Here is a 19682-nt window from a genome sequence, read left to right as displayed (position 1 = left end):
AATCAATATAATGGAGAACAGTGATTCACAACTATAAAAAACGATAATAATAATAATTTCTATAATATTTGTGACCCCCTCATTACAGTGTATGGTCTTTGTGTGGACAGGTGTTATGAGCAGTTCAGCCAAAGATTAGTTTTCCTTCTCATATTGTTCAATTAATTAAAGCAGAGATATTCAACAGGGGGTCCTCAGATTAGTGCAGGGGGGCTGCCAAATTATGTTTAAAAAGTAATGTTTTGAAAGTTTGTTTTTTCAAAAATTTAAATGTCTGAAAAGATACATTAAAATGATTCTAATAGCAAAGATAAACACTTTTGCAAGGAGCTGTATCCGTGTCTCATTAGGGGCTGAGCCCCCCTAAAGGTCTGATCCTAGAATCACCCCTGGGATTCACAGCCATCCATTTTCATCCCTCTGGCCCAGTTTAAGTTAAGTTCATTTTATACAATAGGCTACATGTAGTTGAGGGTCTCTCTACACTACTGTCTCTCTTTCAGCTAAGGGGTCCTTGGCCTAAAAACGTTGAAGATCTCTGGATTGAAGTATCCAGTATTTTACAAAAAATACATAAACAGAAAATACAGAACATTTTAAACATTAAAATATCTGGTAAAATCTATGAAAACACAAAAAACTTTTCTTGCCACCCCCACTACTGAGAAAGAAATCAGAAGAAATGCAGCTGAGTGTTACATTTACAACCACAAGGGGGCAGCTTCCTTGACTTCACTATAGTATCATGCACATGCAACTACCTGTGCCTTTGGCTGTACCTGTGGCTGAGACTATACATATAGGAGAGTTGTATCTATTTAGCTCTTAATTAGCTATAACTCTAATTAAGTCGACCAATATGTTATTGTTGAGAAAATAAAGTACTTAGTGTCAGATTTCTTTTCCCTATGCAACACTAGGCCTATATAATGTGGAATCAATTCCAGCCATCCTCTCATAATTCCTTAAATAATCTCACTGGTTTTACCTCCACATATCCTACAGATGCACCGTCCTCACAGCCGCTTGTACTCTGTACGTGTGCGCGACCTTTTAACTGAGAGCAGTGTGTGTGTGTGTGTGTGTGTGTGTGTGTGTGTGTGTGTGTGTGTGTGTGTGTGTGTGTGTGTGTGTGTGTGTGTGTGCCGCGCTATAAAAGCAGCCCTCCTCCTGGCAGAGAGCAACAGGTAGGCCAGGTGACGCGTCCCTCTCCCCGCTCAGAGCGCTCCACGGCACGCAGGTGCGTATTCAGCCATCACCGTCTGTTCTCCTCATGTGGAAGAGAGGCCACGTCGTCACATGTGAAGTGATTGTAATCCAGGAAATCTGTCTAATCAATTTAAGGATCCAGGGAGCGCGGGGAAATGTGTTATATGTAGTTTTTCTAAGTTATCTTAGAGCTGAATTAGTGATAAGTTTTTGTTTTTGTAATTGTGTGTGTGTTATTTTTTTTATCACAGTCATTTTGGAGATTTAGTTCTACTGGATCAACTGTAAAGGTGGTCAAGTTGAGGCTATTGCCAGTAAATAATTCCATTGTGTTATAATGACTATTATACAGATTGTTTGTAGACTAAAATGATTGCTTTAAAAATAGTTATTTTATTTTGAAAAGGTGACCTGCAAAGATAGCACATTTGATAGCACAGACAAATTGTCCACTTTATCAATGTCAGCTTTTGCTCCACTAGTAAACATGCGCCTTCTAATTTTGCCAATAATATAATGACATGTATATCTGACTTGTTTTATTAATTTATCGTAAATCCCCTTCTCCCAGACAGTCATGGCTCCAAGACCACAAGTGGGGACTGATTCCTCCCCCACTCTTGGTATGTCCTTTTCTCTTGCATACTTTAAATAACCTGCTCAAACTGCGTTGTTGCCACCTTTTCTGTAACATCCCCTCGTCTCTGCCCTGCATTAGATGACAACGTTCCGGTTAAAGAGGTGGCCATCCTGCCGGCTTACTCCACCGTGGACCTGGTGAATGAGGATCCAGATGCAGAAGATCCCTGGGATCTCCCAGAGCTCAAAGACACTGGGATCAAGTGGTCAGGTGAGGCAGTTCTTCATTCTCTGCACAGCGTGAGAACACCTTTACAAAACCTGACTCTGATTCAGTACTCTGTGGATTTTTTTCTTCTTCTCACAGAGCTGGATACAAAAGGGAAGATTATGAGAGTGCTGACTGGTATTTTGAAGGCCGTTACGCTGCTGGGACTTCTCTACCTGTTTATCTGCTCGCTGGATGTTCTCAGCTCTGCTTTCCAGCTGGTCGGAGGTAAAATCACACAATTACATCTAATATGTTGGATCTTTATCACCGCCCATCACTGCACATTTAGTTAATTACTTGATAATGCCAGGTCCAACAAAGTGCTACTTATTTAATTTGCTGAGGGTGTGCGTGTGCGTGTGCGTGTGCGTGTGCGTGTGCGTGTGCGTGTGCGTGTGTGTGTGTGTGTGTGCAGGCAAAGCTGCTGGTGACATCTTCCAGGACAATGTCATATTGTCCAATCCTGTGGCTGGGCTGGTGATCGGGGTGTTAGTCACAGTGTTGGTGCAGAGCTCCAGCACCTCCTCCTCTATTGTGGTCAGCATGGTGTCCTCTGGATGTGAGTACTGTAGTACATACACTTGTATTAGTTGACTCTTTCAACCCAGACACGTGCATGGAGCTGTAGTGTAGGGCTGCACAATATATTGTTTTTTTATCGCCATCGCAATATCAACCGGCGCAACAACCACATCGCCAAAGGTTGCAAAATATCGCGAAAGACACATTTTTGGTGTTGGTTGATTAATCGACTATGAAAATAATCGTTTGTTGCAGTCCTATTATAGTGTCTCACACATTAATATAATGGCACTTCTGTTCTGCAGTGCTGGACGTTCAGTCTGCGGTGCCGATCATCATGGGCGCCAACATCGGAACATCTGTCACCAACACTATAGTGGCCATGATGCAGGCAGGAGACCGAAATGAGTTCCGCAGGTAAATCAGAGCATGTAATGATAAAGATAGGGCAAAGACAATGCTGCGGTACAATAATAACTCCAGAAACAGTGTCTGGTGCATACAAGAGCGTGTTCCTTCACTTCCAGGGCCTTTGCCGGCGCTACGGTCCACGACTTCTTCAACTGGCTATCCGTGCTGATTCTTCTGCCCTTGGAAGTCGCCACCGGTGTTCTGTACAAGCTCACCAACCTCATAATCAAATCCTTTAATATCCAGAGCGGGGAGGATGCCCCCGACCTGCTCAACGTCATCACTGACCCTCTCACCAACTCCATCATCCAGGTAGAGTCAAGCTTATTACAGTTTAGGTTAGTTTTAGTTAGTTTTCAGAGTGTGATTGCTAGTTTTAGGTTACTTTTAGTTTTTTCAGAAAGGTTTAGTTTTACAGTAGTGTTAGTTTGTTTTTGTTAAGGGCCAGTATATTCAGATATCTCAGATGTATGTAGCTACATATACATACAAAATACAGGTAGGGCTGTGCAATATATTGATATTATATCGACATCAATATATGAGGCTAGATATCGTCTTCAATTTTGGATATCGTAATATGCACAAGTGTTGTCTCTCCTGGTTTTAAAGGCTGCATTACAGTAAAGTGATGTCATTTTCTGAACTTACCAGACTGTTGTAACTGTTCTATTGTTTGCCTTTACCCACTTAGTCATTATATCCACATTACTGATGATTATTTATCACAAATCTCATTGTGTAAATATTTTGTGAAAGCACCAATTGTCAACCCGACAATATCGCCACAATATCGACATCGATGTATTTGGTCAAAAATATTGTGATATTTGATTTTCTCCATATCGCCCAGCCCTAATTACAGGTATGGAGAACTATATAGGAATAGCCATGAAGTTTAATGTTTCATCTTCGTGCTACTTTAGTGTCCCATGTGAAGCGCCATTTCCTGGAATGTTAATATCATGATTTGCGTTCATTTTTATTGTAATTTTTGTTTTTTGCTTTTTAACCTGGCAGTATAGTTTCAGTTTAGTTTTAGTTTTTCTTAAGGTTTTAGTTTTTATTTAGTTTCATTTTACAAAAATATTTTTTACTGCTTATTTTGGTTTGAGTTTTAGTTCACTATACTAACCCTGGGTGGAGTCAGTGGCATTGAAATCATCAAGAAATATGCAACATTACCATAAAGAACCCTTTTTTTTTTAAATGTCTTTAAAATTGTGTTGTTGTTTTTTTTAGCTGGACAAATCTGTTATCACTGGCATTGCCACCGGTGACCCAGCAGCCAGAAACAAGAGTCTGATCAAAATATGGTGCAAAAAAGAGACTAACACGGTAAGAAAGCAACAAGAGCTGCATCACGTGCATAAATTATTAGTTTGCCACACACCGACCATAACACAGTAGCAGTAAAAACATATGATAAAGCTGTGGTTACCGCTGCTTTTTCCTGTTAATGATTGATTTTGTCCTTGTTGTATTGTGACCACAGTGATTGTGTTCTTAGATCATGCTTTGAAGGTGTGTTATTTCATAAAAGGTGGAATGTTACGTATGATAATTTAAAGATTATTATGGCAGCATTGACTTCTTAATTATTGCTGCTCAGGGGCGGAGCCAGACGTTGTAAACATTCGAGGCTCAGCCCAGACCTGGGGGGGGGGGGGAATCACTATTTTTCAAGATATTTGATAATAGAATGCCTAAAAATATGTACATCATTTGGGAAAAACATAAAAGTTGCCAAGGAAAAGAGTCATCCTGTAGAGCCGACATGAGTATGATTCATTTTCACTCCCACCACCTAAAAAGGGGCAAAAACTGTTGGATGTTACTATTTTTAAGTTAGGCTACATAACATAGGTAGGGTAGGGATTTGGTGTAAACAGCATTACTAATCTGGAAACCTATCTTTCTTCCACTGTGCTGGAGTAGAGTTCACAGAATGATCGGCGATATTTCCCCAGTAATAGAACTTTTGCTCCATTTATTTGCCGGTCCAGTCAGAGGCTATATTTACATTGCTATATTTTGGTTTAAAAATGAATATCTTTTGCTACATTTACACCTCGCATTCACACTGCTCTGGCGTTTCAGAGCCTCTAAACCGGAGACATTTGAAATCACTTCTGACCCCGTTATGGTTTGGAATCTGCGGGGTTGTGTTGCAGTCTCAACGACCGCAAATGGAGACCTTTGGTAACACCGACACTGACGCCAATGTTTTGCTGCCTGATTGGGAAATTAACTCTCGTTCTCTGAGACTAAGCTACTAACGTAACCATGGCAACTACCAGCAACGGGCGGAGTAAACATGCTGCTTCCTGTTGACCCCGGCACGTGCATGCCCAGTATACGGGAATGTTGATGAGATATGCGGTTTGGGTGTGTTAGTTTAAACGGTGATTAGTTCTTCTCCTGGAGTGTGCACGGAGATCGCTTTTGGCTCAAAAAAAAAAACGTAGCAATGTAAATGTTGCCAAGGAGACTGAGGGGAAATTACACAAAGTTGAAGCTTTTTTAAAACGCTAAAAGATTCTGCGTGTTTTTATTAGAAACCATTCGGGACTATTTTTTTGGCTTTTAGACTTTCTGGAACGCAACAGTGGAGAACTGCACTGCTGGTGCAGTCTGCTGGGAGGAAGGAAACCTGACCTGGACCCAGATGAACTCGTCTTGGACCGATTACCAACAGAAATGTAAGCGTGCCTCCATCAGTGAATACTATCAGTGAATTCTTTCAAAGAAAGAAAGAAAAAAAGAACATTTACAAAGCAATTAGGAGCATCTGATCCACTGAAGCTCAGTGATATATGAGACACAACAACCTCCTTCATCCAGAACCTCTGATGTCCGGACAATGACTACCTTTGAGTCGTTATAGTGACTCAGCTAATACCCTCCCTTGACCCGTCTACCTGCTCAATACGTCTATTCACGCTGCCTCGTTAAAGCACCAGTGCCACATGACCATAAAATGGTCAAAGTATTCTGCCCCCAGTTAAAGTAAATGCTTTTGTGCTTGGCTTTAGAAATAGGAAAAACACTTTCCACTTTTTCAATTTGATTACATCAGAAACTGGTCTTGAGCGCTTAAAAAAAAAAACATTCTTGCTATCATCTCAATTTATCAAAGGAAGATTTGCTCTAAAGTGAGTCACGCACATGAGGCTATTTTTGGCTGCGACATAATGCGAGACGAGAGTGGACGCTTAAATGTCAATCATCTCTTTGACCGTCTGTTGCAGGCAAACACATCTTTGTCAATGCTAATCTGCCGGACCTGGCCGTGGGCCTCATTCTCCTGGCCCTGTCTCTGCTCGTCCTCTGCACCTGCCTCATCCTCATCGTCAAGCTGCTCAACTCCATGCTAAAGGGACAGGTGGCCGTGGTCATCAAGAAGGTGCTCAACATGGGTAAAAAAAAAAAATAGCAACAATTTCCTGCTAACATGCTCTCTCCAGCCTGTTTGATAGTCAGCACATCTGCCTTCTAGGGCTGGGTATCGGCACTGATTTCACGAATAGAGTCCATTCTGATTGATAACGTCCCGAATCCATTACTTTTGCGATTCAATATTGATTAGATATTTCAGTTGCAAAACCAATTTAGCTTGGATATGAAAGAGATTCTACAATTGTACAAGTTTCCCACTAACCTGCTGCATTATTAAAAGTCTCATTGTTTACATTGATAATTCACCCCAAAGCAGTTACATTAATGTACTGATATTTCACAAGAACACACAATTAAGTGCAACTCTACAGTCAGTGAGTTTTTTTGAGTGACATTTCATTCAGATATCTTGAGGTGACACAGGGACCCCTTTTAAAATGGCCATGCCAGTTTTTCCCTCGCCAAAATGTAGCCTAACTTTGGTCATTTAACCCACTTCCGGACAAGCTAGCATTAAATAGTTTGTACCCATGGATTCCTTAGGTTTTTCTAGTTTCATAAAATACACACAAGGATCAATTGTGGATTTTATGAATCCATATTGGATCATTCAAACGAAATTCGATTAAAATCGGAAAAAGCGATTTTTTGAACCCAGCCCTTCAGCTCTCCATAGGGATGCTTGATGGGCGACACAGGTACAGCCTCCCTGTTGCTTTTGGCTCGCCTCCAGATCCATCAGTCCTGCTGCGTGATGGAGACACAATACTGTTGTGATAAAACTAGTCGTTTGCTCTAATCGTGAGGTGGTAATGTGTGCATTAACACTGTGTTCACTTCATCAGGTTTATTGCCCGCTTTCTATGTTTCTGTTTGACTACAGACTTCCCCTTCCCCTTCGCCTGGGTTACCGGCTACATTGCGATGTTCGTGGGAGCAGGGATGACTTTCATTGTTCAGAGCAGCTCCGTCTTCACCTCAGCTATAACTCCTCTAGTTGGTAAGGCATCATTTACATATTGGTTTAGCTGTATTTTCTAATTTTTATTTTTGATTACACCATGATTTGTCAATGTTCTTTCACCAGGTATTGGTGTCATTAGCCTGGAGAGAGCCTATCCCCTGACACTGGGGTCTAATATTGGTACGACAACCACTGCTATACTTGCTGCTATGGCTAGCCCTGGAGAAACACTCTCCAACTCCCTGCAGGTAAGATGCAATACAAAGTTTCCCTTATGTGGCTGTTTTTATCCATGCTAGCAGCGTGGGTCTGTGAATGGCAATATTATTAAAAAGCATTCATGGTCCCCAGAGGATGAATCCTACTGACTTTGGTGATCCCCTGACTTACTCGAGGGCAATCATGAGGTTTAAATGTTTGTTATTTTTAGTGAAATATCTTAACTTCTATTTCAATCAGGAGAGACTTTGTTGAAAGGTGCAAAGAATAAATAAATGTATTCATCACATCACACGATATTGAAATGTACAGTCTTTGACGATTAGACTCCATCGCTATGTAAATAATTTTATAAGGGGTAGAGAAGCTAAGAGTAGGCATATCCCCTGATGGAGTCAAGACACTGGTGGTGGTGAAAGAGCCTCAAGACTGGATGGAAGTATAGGAGCGTTCTTCCAGAGGGGGACCTAGGGTGCCGTGGATGACGATGACTGGAGGTGAATGGGGTGGAGGAGGGTTGCACGATTTGCCCGAAATTACAACTGACAGCAGCAGAGAGAAGAGCAGATTTAAAGCAGGGATGCTATGATGTGATTGGCTCATGGAATTCATGGCCAATTTTGGTTGGTTTGACTGAAGAGTTCAGCTGATCAGTTTAGGAAAGAGAGAGAGGTGAATGAAAGCTTAGAAGTCTTCCTGAAAGAATTTATGCTGAGCTTCATTTGATGGCTTGCCATGACATTTTGTACAGATATTCATTGTCCCCAGAGGATGAAACTGAATAACCTTCATCCCCTTGTAGGGTAGGTTTATCCAAATATGTAAAATAAAGTAAATTGGAAAGATACATCAGATTTACCCTTACTACAAAATGGTACAATAGAATGTTGAATCATCTAGTGCCATCATCAAAACTAAAAACTCCCATTAGCCTCAGCTGCGCTAATTGTTTACTGATAATTAGCACACTTTAGCATTCTAACACGCTAAACCACTAAGGCAAACATTGTAAACATTATATCTGCTAAACATCAACATGCTAGCATTATAATTGTTAGCATGCTGATAGCTTTTAACTCAAAGCATTGCTCGCTGATTGATATTTTCTATGATATCTGACAGTGATAGCTTTGTTTGACCGTCATCTCTGTTTTGTTTTTCTAGATTGCACTTTGCCATTTCTTCTTCAACATCATGGGGATCTTACTGTGGTATCCAATCCCCTTTACGCGGTTGCCCATAAGGTTGGCCAGAGGGCTGGGGAACCATACGGCTAAGTACCGCTGGTTTGCCGTCTTCTACCTCTTCCTGTGCTTCTTGGTTTTACCTCTGTCTGTATTCGGCCTGTCGCTGGCTGGCTGGCAAGTCCTGGTCGGCGTCGGCGTGCCCATCGTTGTGTTGGTCGTCTTTGTGATCATTGTCAACATGATGCAGTCTCGCTGCCCCCGCTACCTGCCAAAGTTCCTCCGTGACTGGGACTTTTTGCCACGGCCCCTGCACTCCATGGCGCCGTGGGACAAGGTGGTGACCAAGGTTTTTGGCTGCTGTAGCAAACACTGCTGCTGGTGCTGCAAGTGCTGCAAGTGCTGCAGGAAAAAGGAGGACGAAAAGATTCGGAGGAACAGCCAGAAGAGTCTGGAGATGTACGATAATCCAGCCATGTCAAGAGATGAGGATACAACGGAGGCTGTTAAAGCAACACATCTTTAATATGATCAAGTTAAATGTGTATCTTGAGGCTATACTCAATGCAATAATGTATTTGTAACACACCTCTTGTGTTGTGGTATGTTGATGATTCTCCTTTGTTGGATTATATGCTAACCACTGTAGTAAACACCACCATGTGGAGAATAAGAACACAAGGGTTGGACACGTTAGAATGAACTTGCTGTTTCTGGCCATGTGATGTTTATTTTACAATGTTTTCAGTTTATTGTTCAGACTCACTATCTGCTATGACTTAACTATGGGTGGTTCCGAATGTTATGACATGTTTTTATATTTTTATGGTATGTGTAAGAGATTGTTGGTTTTATTTTCAATTTCGAACCAGCATTTCAAAATATGTGTTATGCTTCAGTATTTAAGACTATAATATTTGTAAATTAAAGAAATTCCTATTTTTAAACCGCAGTTTTGTCAATTTTTTCCATTCAGTACATCACTTTTCAATAGACTAGTGCAGTGCCTGCAGTGTGTTCAGAACCTGCTGCTTACAAAAGGCCCTCAAGCCACTTAATATGCAACCCAACTGTATATTACTGACTTGCTGTGTACTTCTCCTTCAGAGGAAAACATTGTACTACTACATTAACCTAACCGAGAAATGTCACTGGTTACGTGGCCAGGGGCAGATCCAGAAGCTGCCCCAGGGATATTTATTCCCCAATTATGGCAGCTATATACACTATAGGTGGTGCGCTGACGGTTGCTGGGCTGACAGTGGCCAGTTGAAAAAATGTATACATATCGCCCAACCCGGTCCCTAGCTAGCTAACCCCACGGTCTCCCCGCTGCTGGCAGGGAAGTTGAAGTTACATATAGTTACTGATATGTCATTTTAATTAGTCTCGCATTGTCAGACCTACCTCCACAGCGCTCCGGAGGAAGGTCTGGTTTATTGGCATTTCTCTGAACCAATCACAATCGTCTTGGGCGGCGCTAAGTGGCAGACTCAATGACGGTACCGTTGAAAAATAGTCTCAGGAAGGAACTTGTTTTGGTGAAACGTGTACGTATAAAAGTAGTTTTAGTCGTGCAACAGAAAACTCAGATTGGACAGATAGTCTAGCTAGCTGTCTGGATTTACCCTGCAGAGATCTGAGGAGCAGTTAACCATAGTCCTCACAAATCCTCTGGAGGTTAGAACGCCAACACAAAGAAACAGGAAAGTGAAGCACATCCGGCCGAATTTCCAGCAGCACCTGAACAATCCTGTAAATGAAACGTTGTCGATATATAGACTACATTTTAATCAGTTCATTGGATATTCAACTCAGACATTTCTGGTTATGTGTGTGTTCACATGATACATCAGGAATGTTCACTGGTTTCCTGTAAGTGTGCTAGGAGAAAATTACTTCCTGTAGCAAAAAAAGATTATTGCTTTTGTATCTGTTTTTCCTTTGAACAGTAAGTTTGTGACTTCAGACAATAACATCGATCAAAGTCTACCCACTGTATAATTAGAGAATTTCTTTTCCAGGTAGCTCTTAGTTCTAAATTTATTTGGTAAGCAATTGTTAGTCCATAGATTTTGAAATACTCTATATGCAGTTTGGAGTTGTGGTTGAAGGTACAAATAATCCCAGATTAATACAGCCAGTAACCTGCATGTACTGTTGTACTGTCCATCTGGCCAGAGTCCAATCAAAGTATCTGCCCCCCCCTCACACCATCACCCACGCTGCTGTACCTGGACACTGTCCTTCCTGGGTTTATGTTCAAGTCAAAGGGAGGCTGTAACCACATAATTTGTTTTATTTATTTATTACTTAATTATCTCAAACAGTCATTTATTGGGACAGTGGACAATGCTGACACAGTTAAGTAATTGATTAAAGACAATGTTGAAAGACTTTCCGCCGTATACTGCAGCTTTGATTGCGTTGTTTCCATGTTTCCATTCCAAGTGAATGATTTATTACATAATTCACAGTGATAACACTTTTAAGAATTCGACACATTTGTATTATCTTAATATTTAGTTATCATATTCACCCATTTGGCAGCATTGATGAGCAGCCTGTGTTTTTGTCACACAATAAATTAAACAGGTGATAATTTAGTGAGTGCATTGTTAACATAAAAATTGTTAAATTATTTTAAATTTGTTCAAAATCTGCGGAATCTGCAGATTCCGTGTGGCCCTGATTATAATGCATGTGCCATGCTGGTGTCAAAATATGTTTTCTGTTATCACAGTGTTAGATGCTGGAGTTCATGTAAAGTGTAACCCAGTTTTATCTTCAGTTCCTGTGAAATGTGCCATATTTCTACCTCAACCACAGATACGTTTCAGGTATGCAAAGATGGAGAATTGTAGAGCACTTTTTATGCAATGATAAAATACAATACTGAGAGAGTAAATATAAATATTGAGCAATGTCTTAAAGCAAATACTGTAAACCTATATTAATATGAAACAAATGATACTGTATTGCATGTCTAGGAGACTAGCAGAATTAAAACGTTACGTATGAAAGACTACTTTGTTAACATTTAAATAACTTAACACTCTGAAAGGTCTTGCTCCAGTCTAGGTTGCGAAACTGGTTCGGGTTGTTCTGCCTGCGTTTCGGGATCAGACTCGGGTTCAAACATGTACGGCTGAGCCGAAGCCATGGTTACTGGCTGAAGCGGGTTTGTTTTGGATCACACTAGCTTGCTTGTCAGGGCCCGCCCTAGTCTGCTTCTGACTGGTTAGTAGTCCTTACCTAGGTACTGTCAGGGCACACCCTCATACTCTGCTTCTGACTGGCTAGTAGTCCTTACCTAGCTACTGTCAGGGCACACCCTCATACTCTGCTTCTGACTGGCTAGTAGTCCTTACCTAGGTACTGTCAGGGCACGCCCTCATACTCTGCTTCTGACTGGCTAGTAGTCCTTACCTAGCTACTGAGCATGTGCGACTCCCAACAAAGATGGAACAGAAGTGAGATGTCTCACTCTATAGCTAAAACAGAGAGCTCAACACGCAGGGTGAAAAGAGGAGCTGCAGAATGTACAGTACAACAAATATATGGTGTTTTTTGAAAATTAAACTATGTAAACCTATTCTGGTACATCTAAATACAATTATGAACCTGAAAATGAGCATAATATGAGCACTTTAAGTAAAAGTACTAATACCTAATAACCTCTGTATGAGTAGCCGTGTAATAAGCAGGACAATGTAGAGCGTCATTGTTGCAAATTAGAACCCGTTCATGCTGATTCAAGACCCCTCCACTGAGCAGTCCTGCATAACCCTGTCAGGGTCTAATTCGCAATAAATACCGGCTCGTTCTACATTATCCTTAAAAAAATATCCCTTTTCTGCCATTCTGTTGCTTTTTCCTACGATTTTGGCGCTTTTATGGTCATTTTTGATGGTATTTCTGGTGCTTTTGTCAACGTTTTTGATGTTTTTTCAGATGTTTTGGGAATTTTTTTGTCAAAACATTTGGTGCTATTTATGACGTTTTGTCGCTTGTTTGACATTCCTGGCATATATGACTCTTTCTCTATTTGCAGTGTGGCCCTTAGAGAAGTTGAGTTTGACATTCCTGCCCTAAAGGGTGATTTTTGTGTCGGTATCTGAAGCTGAGAGCCACTGACCAAGCGTCAGTATTTGACGAGTTGGAGAGCGGTGCTCATCAGCGGTAGAGTTAACCGCCTCGACCGGGACTCAGGCATCATCAGCAGGTAACCTCTGTATGAGTAGCCGTGTAATAAGAGGGACAATGTAGAGCGGGCCGGTCATAATTGCAAATTAGAACCCCTTCAGGCTGCTTCAAGACCCCTCCGCTTGGCAGTCCTGCATAACCCTGTCGGGGTTCTAATTCGCAATAATTACCGGCTCACTCTACATTATCCTTAAATTATTAAATAGGCTGTTTTATAAAACTATGGCTACACTTAACCGTGTTCATGATCAATTGAGTAGTAGTGCCAGGGAACTCTCAACCAATTATTAACAGCGCTGCCCAATGCATGCAGATGGACAATAAACCAGATATATGACCACATAATAAAGGTCCTGTACGCCCACACAGGACTTTCCATTTAATACGTCTGATCAGACCTCTGCTCGGGTTGAAGTTGGGTGGAGCTCTGCTGCAGGAATTACATGAGGTCACCCAACCTCATGAACTGATAAGAATGATAAAGGTGTTAATGGTCACAGTGAAAGTCAGCATACATGTCCTAAAGATTAATGGGTTTGTTACATTTACATTCATGGCAATGCACAGGTCCAAGTGTCTTTAAGGTAGGTGACACAGTGTATCTCTTCACTCATGACACTAACAGACACATCGCCAGGAGTCTGTTGGGAGGCCGACTTAATCTGATTGTTAACGGTAGCACTGATGGTTTAACAGCAGCAGGCATGCTCATGTGTAATTACTGGCTGCTGACGAGTGAAGGTCCACAGCAGCAAACCGTCAAGTGACGACATACGGCGACTGTAAGTGATGGACACAATCAGATCTTCATTCTCAAGATTCTTGCAGCTGGAATGTGGTAAAGTCTGCAGTGGCTTTATTTTCAGCACACGGTTATGTTTTTAGGCCTTTCCATCCATCCATCCATCTTCGTCCGCTTATCCGGGGTCGGGGTAGCAGCTCCAGTTGGGGACCCCAAACTTCCCTTTCCCGAGCCACATTAACCAGCTCCGACTGGGGGATCCCGAGGCGTTCCCAGGCCAGGTTGGAGATATAATCCCTCCACCTAGTCCTGGGTCTTCCCCGAGGCCTCCTCCCAGCTGGACGTGCCTGGAACACCTCCCAAGGGAGGCGCAAGAATTCAACACATTTGTAATATTTTAATATTTAGTGATCACATTCACCCATTTGGCAGCATTGATGAGCAGCAGGTGTTTTTGTCCCATGGCAAATTAAACAGTGAATGCATAATTTAGTGAGTGCATTGTTAACATAAAAATTGTTATAATTTTTTTAAAATTTGTTTAAGATCTGCGGAATTCTGCATCTGCTGACGTGATTCCGTGTGGCCCTGATTTTGTGCAAGTTAGGTCACTTACATGACATACTGGGACACTTTAATGAAATGGAGCCATCATTGATGTTAGTTACACGTTTGCTTATCCTGCTATGAAAAGTCAAAATGTGGAAAAGACTACTATTGACTTTTATGCAGCAAAGCCAAATGATAAATTGACTAATGATACTCTACCTGAAATTAATCTTTTAAATATGAAAATGCTCACTTCCTGTACACTTGAAAAGTTGTAGGTTCATTCAGATTTTGTATATTGACAGTTGACAGAAGTGTGAAATGATATTGGATAACAAGGCAGGCATTTGATTGGAAGATGAAGTGTTGTCCACAGAGACTGTCCTCCCCCGAAAAACGCTCCCATATGTCGTTTGTTCAAGCAGCAATTACGACTTATATTACGGTAACGTTTGTAGTGACGGAGCCCGCAAGTGGCCGTAGTAATTATACAGGAGTAATGTACATATAACACAGGACTTTCACCCAGGAGAGTGGGGTTTGACTCCTGTTTGAAAATAAAAGTGAACGGCGAGTTTTTTTTAACTTTAGGAACGTTCCGTTGTGCGTCAAGTGCGTAACTGAAAGTGAAGTAACGTATGATTTGAACCCAAACCATGATCTTTTTCTAAACTAAACTGAGTAGTTTTTGTGCCTAAACATAACCAAACTGCAACCGTTTCCCAAAATTAGAGACGTGTTTAAATCTGCAATCTTTACGTTCAAAACCGCAACCGTCGCGTTAGAGGGTAGGAAGAAACAACCCATATAGTTGTATGGTTTGGAGGACTGGTGTCCACATATCTTGCAAAACAAGCAACCTACCTACCAACAGAGCTACAAAATCTTTCCTTCACCAAACCCTGCAGGTGCAATGTCTGCAGGCTCGCACAATTATCAAGAATACTGAATCAATTCTGAGAACAACACCTGAACACATACACCAGCTCTGCAGTGGTACAAACTGACTCCAGTAAATAATAGCTTCCGAGAACAACTCTTACCGACTGGTCGCTTCCCCCACTTACTTTTCTATTATTTCAAGTTAAGTGAACAGCAGTACACACTGCCCGTAGACTTGCAAAAGAAGCATGTCAACCTTTATTCAGTGTGGGCAAAATCACTTTTCAGCATACAGTGTAGCTTACTTTTAGCAATGTGGGTGGTGATACATGTTTTCCCCTGCAGGCTTCAGATGCACTCAGTTTGAACGCAGTGCATTCAGTTCTCGTATTAGCTGCTGACATTTTTAGGCTAAGTGGTATTCTGACCTTGAGACATTCAGTCAGGTTTCTGGGTCTGTATCATTTAAAAATGTTGACACTATGGAAAAAAAGAGCTTGTTCTCCTATCCTGATAACATTCCTGAGTTATTTCACATTGTGCTATTGTTCACTCGCCTACATTCAAATGAAAAATCTACACACATATTTTACATTTAAGAAATGTATCCCTGTGCCCGCCAGGCAGCCTCTCCCCTCCAGGGGCCTCGCCCTCTGGTCGGCCCAGGCTAACAGCCTATTGCTGGCTGCCCCAAGGGCTGCCAGTGGACAATAATGCAGTAACATCTATTAACATACCTGTGTGTGTGTGTGTGTGTGTGTGTGTGTGTGTGTGTGCGTGTGTTATTATGGTGAGTGTTAGGGTTAGGGTTAACCCTAACCCTAACCCTATCTAGCGACCTGGTGAACAATACCCCTTGCCAAGGTGATTGAAGGACATAAAAACTAAATCATGAATATAACAAGCAGCTACTGATGTAATGCTAACAGGGCCTGAAGTTAACAGTGAGTGCCAAATGCGGATGAATTTTGCCTGGCAGGTGAAACTGTCAATCCACCTGCCACGTTGGCGGGTAGCCAATGAGAATTGAATATTCTGTTAGTTGTTAGTTGGAGAAAGAGGAGTGGGTCTGCTCCTCCTTTGTGGACTCAGAGGAGCAGTCAATATATGATAACTGTCTGTGAAATCAATGAATAGAAAGTTACAAAATATGAATTCTAAGAGTCATTAATTATATTGATCTCGTTAAGAACTTGACAGTACTTCAGTGTAAATGGACTGTATTTATATAGCATTTTTGAAGTCTTAACGACTACTCAAAGTGCTTTTACATAGCACAGGAGCCTTTCACCATTCACACCGCCGAGGCTGCCCTACAAGGTGCACTTCGACATGGGACTGCAGGGATAGGGATCAAACCGCCGTCCTTCAGATTGGTAGACGACCGCTCTACCACCTGAGCCACAGCCACCCCTGTGTATTCTTAACAAGTTCAAAAACGATTCTCGTGCATTTCCTGTATTTCACCTTGGCAAAATAAAGGCTGGTAAAAAGCCTGTGTGGCTAGTGGATTTTAAAATCCACCTGGCACAGTGGCTGGTTGCCAAAAAAGGCCCTGAACACTAACAATATGTAATCCCTCTATTTTACTATTGTGTCTCTGAAGTTCTTTAAAGCTAAGGTGAGATGGGTGGTCTGCGGGTGGATACAATCCCTATTTAATAACTAAATGACAACATGTTTCAGCCATGGTAGACCCTGTGCATTGCTTGCGCAAGATGGGGATGTCTCTGCAGGAGCTCCAAAGCCTTACGGAGGAGTGTGTATGTTAATGTATAAAACCACAGACTACTACAACTTCAAGTGTCAGGTTACGGGCAGCCATGTGTGTTGTTTCTGTTTAAGCGGACACTTACCCTCATAAAAAGGACCTCATTGTGAACAGTGTAGGAGTTTGAATGGAATGTCAATGGGCTGCTGTATTTAATTGCATGTTACAGCTGCCATTAGAGAAGAAGTGAAATTAAATGAGATGCTTACAGAGAGTATCATCAAACTCTTTGACTAACAATTACTGTTTACTAACTAAAATTGCACTTGTGGAAAATCAATAGTACTGACATGATTGTGTGTGTTTTTGTGACGTGTACACATGCTGAAGCCAGTTGGACTTAAATAAATATATAAATTAAATATGAAGGTGTTTTTCTTCTTCACACAACTTGTCTACCAGTCAAAGTTTTTTTTTGGTGCCTCCATGTTAATTAAATACCCCGGAGGGTTCAGTGACAGTTTAATTCAACTGAAAAAAAATAAACAGAGGAAAAAGCTGTAAATCAATTGAGATTCTGTCAGCGTGTAATAATGCTGGTCAAAGTGTCTGTTAACCATGAACTATTCAAGGCCACAGTAAGCAACGCATTATCAACTCAAACAATCAAATGGAAATCATGACAGTCCACTACATCATTTAAAATCACTTGACTAATTTCTGTCTACTTCAGGTGACAATAGTTTTATTGTATGCAACTTGAATCAATGAAAAGAATGTTTATCAGTATCAGATTTTCCATGAAGATGAGCTAATGTGCAGATCTTGGTGGTGATATGGGTCTAGTTCTCCACAATTAAGGATCACTGGATTTTGAGCCATAAAGTATTAAACTGACTTAAAGCTTTAGTGCGTAACTTTCTGATATTATTGCACGTCCGTTATATTCAAGCCATTGCCAGATGAGTTGATACAAAGTTAATGAAGACTATCAGCTCCACACAACTCTCTCTCTATTTCTCAGTATGACTATGTTCAGAAGATTGTGTCATACGGTGACTTTCACGCGCAAAAACTCGAGTGAAGATACATTACCTCTTCTGAAGAGTCCATCATGTTTTTTTAATCCTCCGTGTCCTCCTGTAGGCTTGAAGATGTAAATGTGACGTGAGCAACGTGTCTGAAAGTTGGAAGTCTTCTGGTAGCTGTGCCAAGAGAAATCTCAATCATTCCCAATCTAGCAGAGACGGAGAGCGTAGTTATATGTAAGGAGATAACATAGGCACAGGCTAATTATTGCTAACTAAAATGCTAGTTAACATTAGTAATTCAACTTAAACAGCTAATGGAAGTCCAAACTGCCTGTGAGCTTCTCCTGTACTATACGCTAATTCCTCTACTATGCGACAGTAAGTATTTTTACGAAAACGTCTACTACGGAGCCATAACGTGAGATACAAGATAATGGAGCCTTTTATACATTGTCGTGTTTCTTTAGAAATAAACAGTGGACAAATAGAGTCTTTAAACGCTTCAGATGTAAAGTTATTCTCTGTCAAAGTGACGCCAAAATGAATGGCAGTCAATGGGATGCTAACGGCGGGTGATGGCTTGTTAGCATCAAAATGGCGCCATAGGAGGTACGTGTTGTTGAGAGAGGCTTACTCCCTTGACTAGCAACTGTGTGGAGGAGGGGTGGGGGCGCGTGCGCGATCACGTAAGGCTTGTATCATGTGGACGCGCCGACAGTGTTGTTGTCATTACTTAGAATTCCTCATGGGAGAGACAGATAGTACGCACTATAGCTTTAACTCAAAATCATAACAGAATGTTTTATGGTCAGTAAATCAATATAATATAGCAGTAAATGATAAGAATGATGTCAATGAGTAACAGTAAGTGTGAGATCAGATATGACGGTATAGCATGTGTTGAGCAATCACAACCACAGCTAACATTAGCTAACTTACAGTACTTAGTCGTGTTGGTACGGTAAATATGAAGCAACCGCTAGCAGCTGGTTAGCTTAGCTTAGCACAAAGACTTGAACCAGGGGGAAACAGCTAGCCCGGCTCAGCCCAAAGGCAACAAAAATGTACCTACCAGCACGACTAAAGCTTGCTTATTAACACGCTAGGCTAGCTAGCTGTTTCCACTTGTCCAGTTTTTATGCTAACCAGCTGTAGCTGTAGACTGGTATCAATTCATATCTAACTCTAGGGAAGAAAGCAACAGTGTTTTCCAAATTAACTAGCAATTCCTTTGTAACAAAGCTGCCTACATTGGGTTTTTTTCTACATACCTTACATATACATTTTAGTGCTGGAAATGAATTTGACCTTGTTTTGGGTAACAGCATGAATACTCATAGAGATGGGGTATCAGCCACAGCATACAACTTCATTGACAAGTGTAAAAATGTGTCTAAAATGTAAGCATTTAGCAATGGCAATACCAATGAAAATACTACCACATAAACTGCAGAAAAAAACATCTAACAAAGACTGCAGTTCACATGTAGAAGTAGGCTATGCAATGTTTTTGATTTGGAGACCTGTCCCTTTAAAGAAAGACAGACTACATAAGGGACAGAGATAGAAGGAAAAGGGAGATCATTATTACATCCCCAAATTATATACAGACTTCACTCTTAACTGAAGGAGCTCCACGTGGTGCTGTTTACACTGTGAAACTCCTTATTTAACTAATAACAGCTCCGTGAATACCAGGCATCAACACTTACTGTTATAAAGTGCACATCATCACAACTGTCACCACACTGTAAATAACCGTTAGGAACTGAGTAACACTGCCTATTCCTCATATTTGTTTGC

General features: G+C 41.2%; 1 protein-coding gene and 1 long non-coding RNA gene across 3 annotated transcripts; one reads left to right on the top strand and one right to left on the bottom strand.

Annotated features, from left to right (window-relative positions):
- Nucleotides 1–1145: 1145 nt before the first annotated feature.
- Nucleotides 1146–9685, top strand: slc34a2b (solute carrier family 34 member 2b). Of its 2 annotated transcripts, none has more exons than XM_036007639.1 (13): nucleotides 1146–1240; nucleotides 1781–1832; nucleotides 1928–2059; nucleotides 2156–2284; nucleotides 2475–2618; nucleotides 2887–2998; nucleotides 3109–3304; nucleotides 4235–4330; nucleotides 5583–5694; nucleotides 6244–6411; nucleotides 7275–7391; nucleotides 7479–7603; nucleotides 8739–9685. In XM_036007639.1, the coding sequence occupies exons 2-13, from the start codon at nucleotides 1787–1789 to the stop codon at nucleotides 9282–9284; spliced, it is 1923 nt and encodes a 640-aa protein (XP_035863532.1). In that variant the 5' UTR covers nucleotides 1146–1240; nucleotides 1781–1786; the 3' UTR covers nucleotides 9285–9685. The 2 variants fall into 2 exon arrangements, with proteins under 2 accessions (XP_035863532.1, XP_031167794.2); XM_031311934.2 differs by having other exon boundaries at nucleotides 1169–1240; nucleotides 1785–1832.
- An 8014-nt stretch (nucleotides 9686–17699) lies between these two features.
- On the bottom strand, nucleotides 17700–18552 carry LOC118496305. Its single transcript, XR_004898851.1, has 2 exons — nucleotides 18523–18552; nucleotides 17700–17988 (listed from the first exon to the last, which is right to left on the bottom strand). It is a non-coding gene; the product is annotated as an uncharacterized LOC118496305 (long non-coding RNA).
- Nucleotides 18553–19682: the final 1130 nt, after the last annotated feature.

This window comes from Sander lucioperca, chromosome 11, assembly GCF_008315115.2.
Source record: "Sander lucioperca isolate FBNREF2018 chromosome 11, SLUC_FBN_1.2, whole genome shotgun sequence".
Classification (NCBI taxonomy): domain Eukaryota; kingdom Metazoa; phylum Chordata; class Actinopteri; order Perciformes; family Percidae; genus Sander; species Sander lucioperca.
This window is presented reverse-complemented; position numbering and strand designations above follow the sequence as displayed.

What these genes read in the sequence shown, in the direction of transcription:
- slc34a2b (XM_036007639.1), top strand. Translation starts at nt 1,787, where the DNA reads ATGGCTCCAAGACCACAAGTGGGGACTGATTCCTCCCCCACTCTTG. An exon ending in TGATTCCTCCCCCACTCTTG is followed by an intron (nt 1,833 to 1,927) that starts GTATGTCCTTTT and finishes GCCCTGCATTAG; the next exon opens with ATGACAACGTTCCGGTTAAA. An exon ending in CACTGGGATCAAGTGGTCAG is followed by an intron (nt 2,060 to 2,155) that starts GTGAGGCAGTTC and finishes TTCTTCTCACAG; the next exon opens with AGCTGGATACAAAAGGGAAG.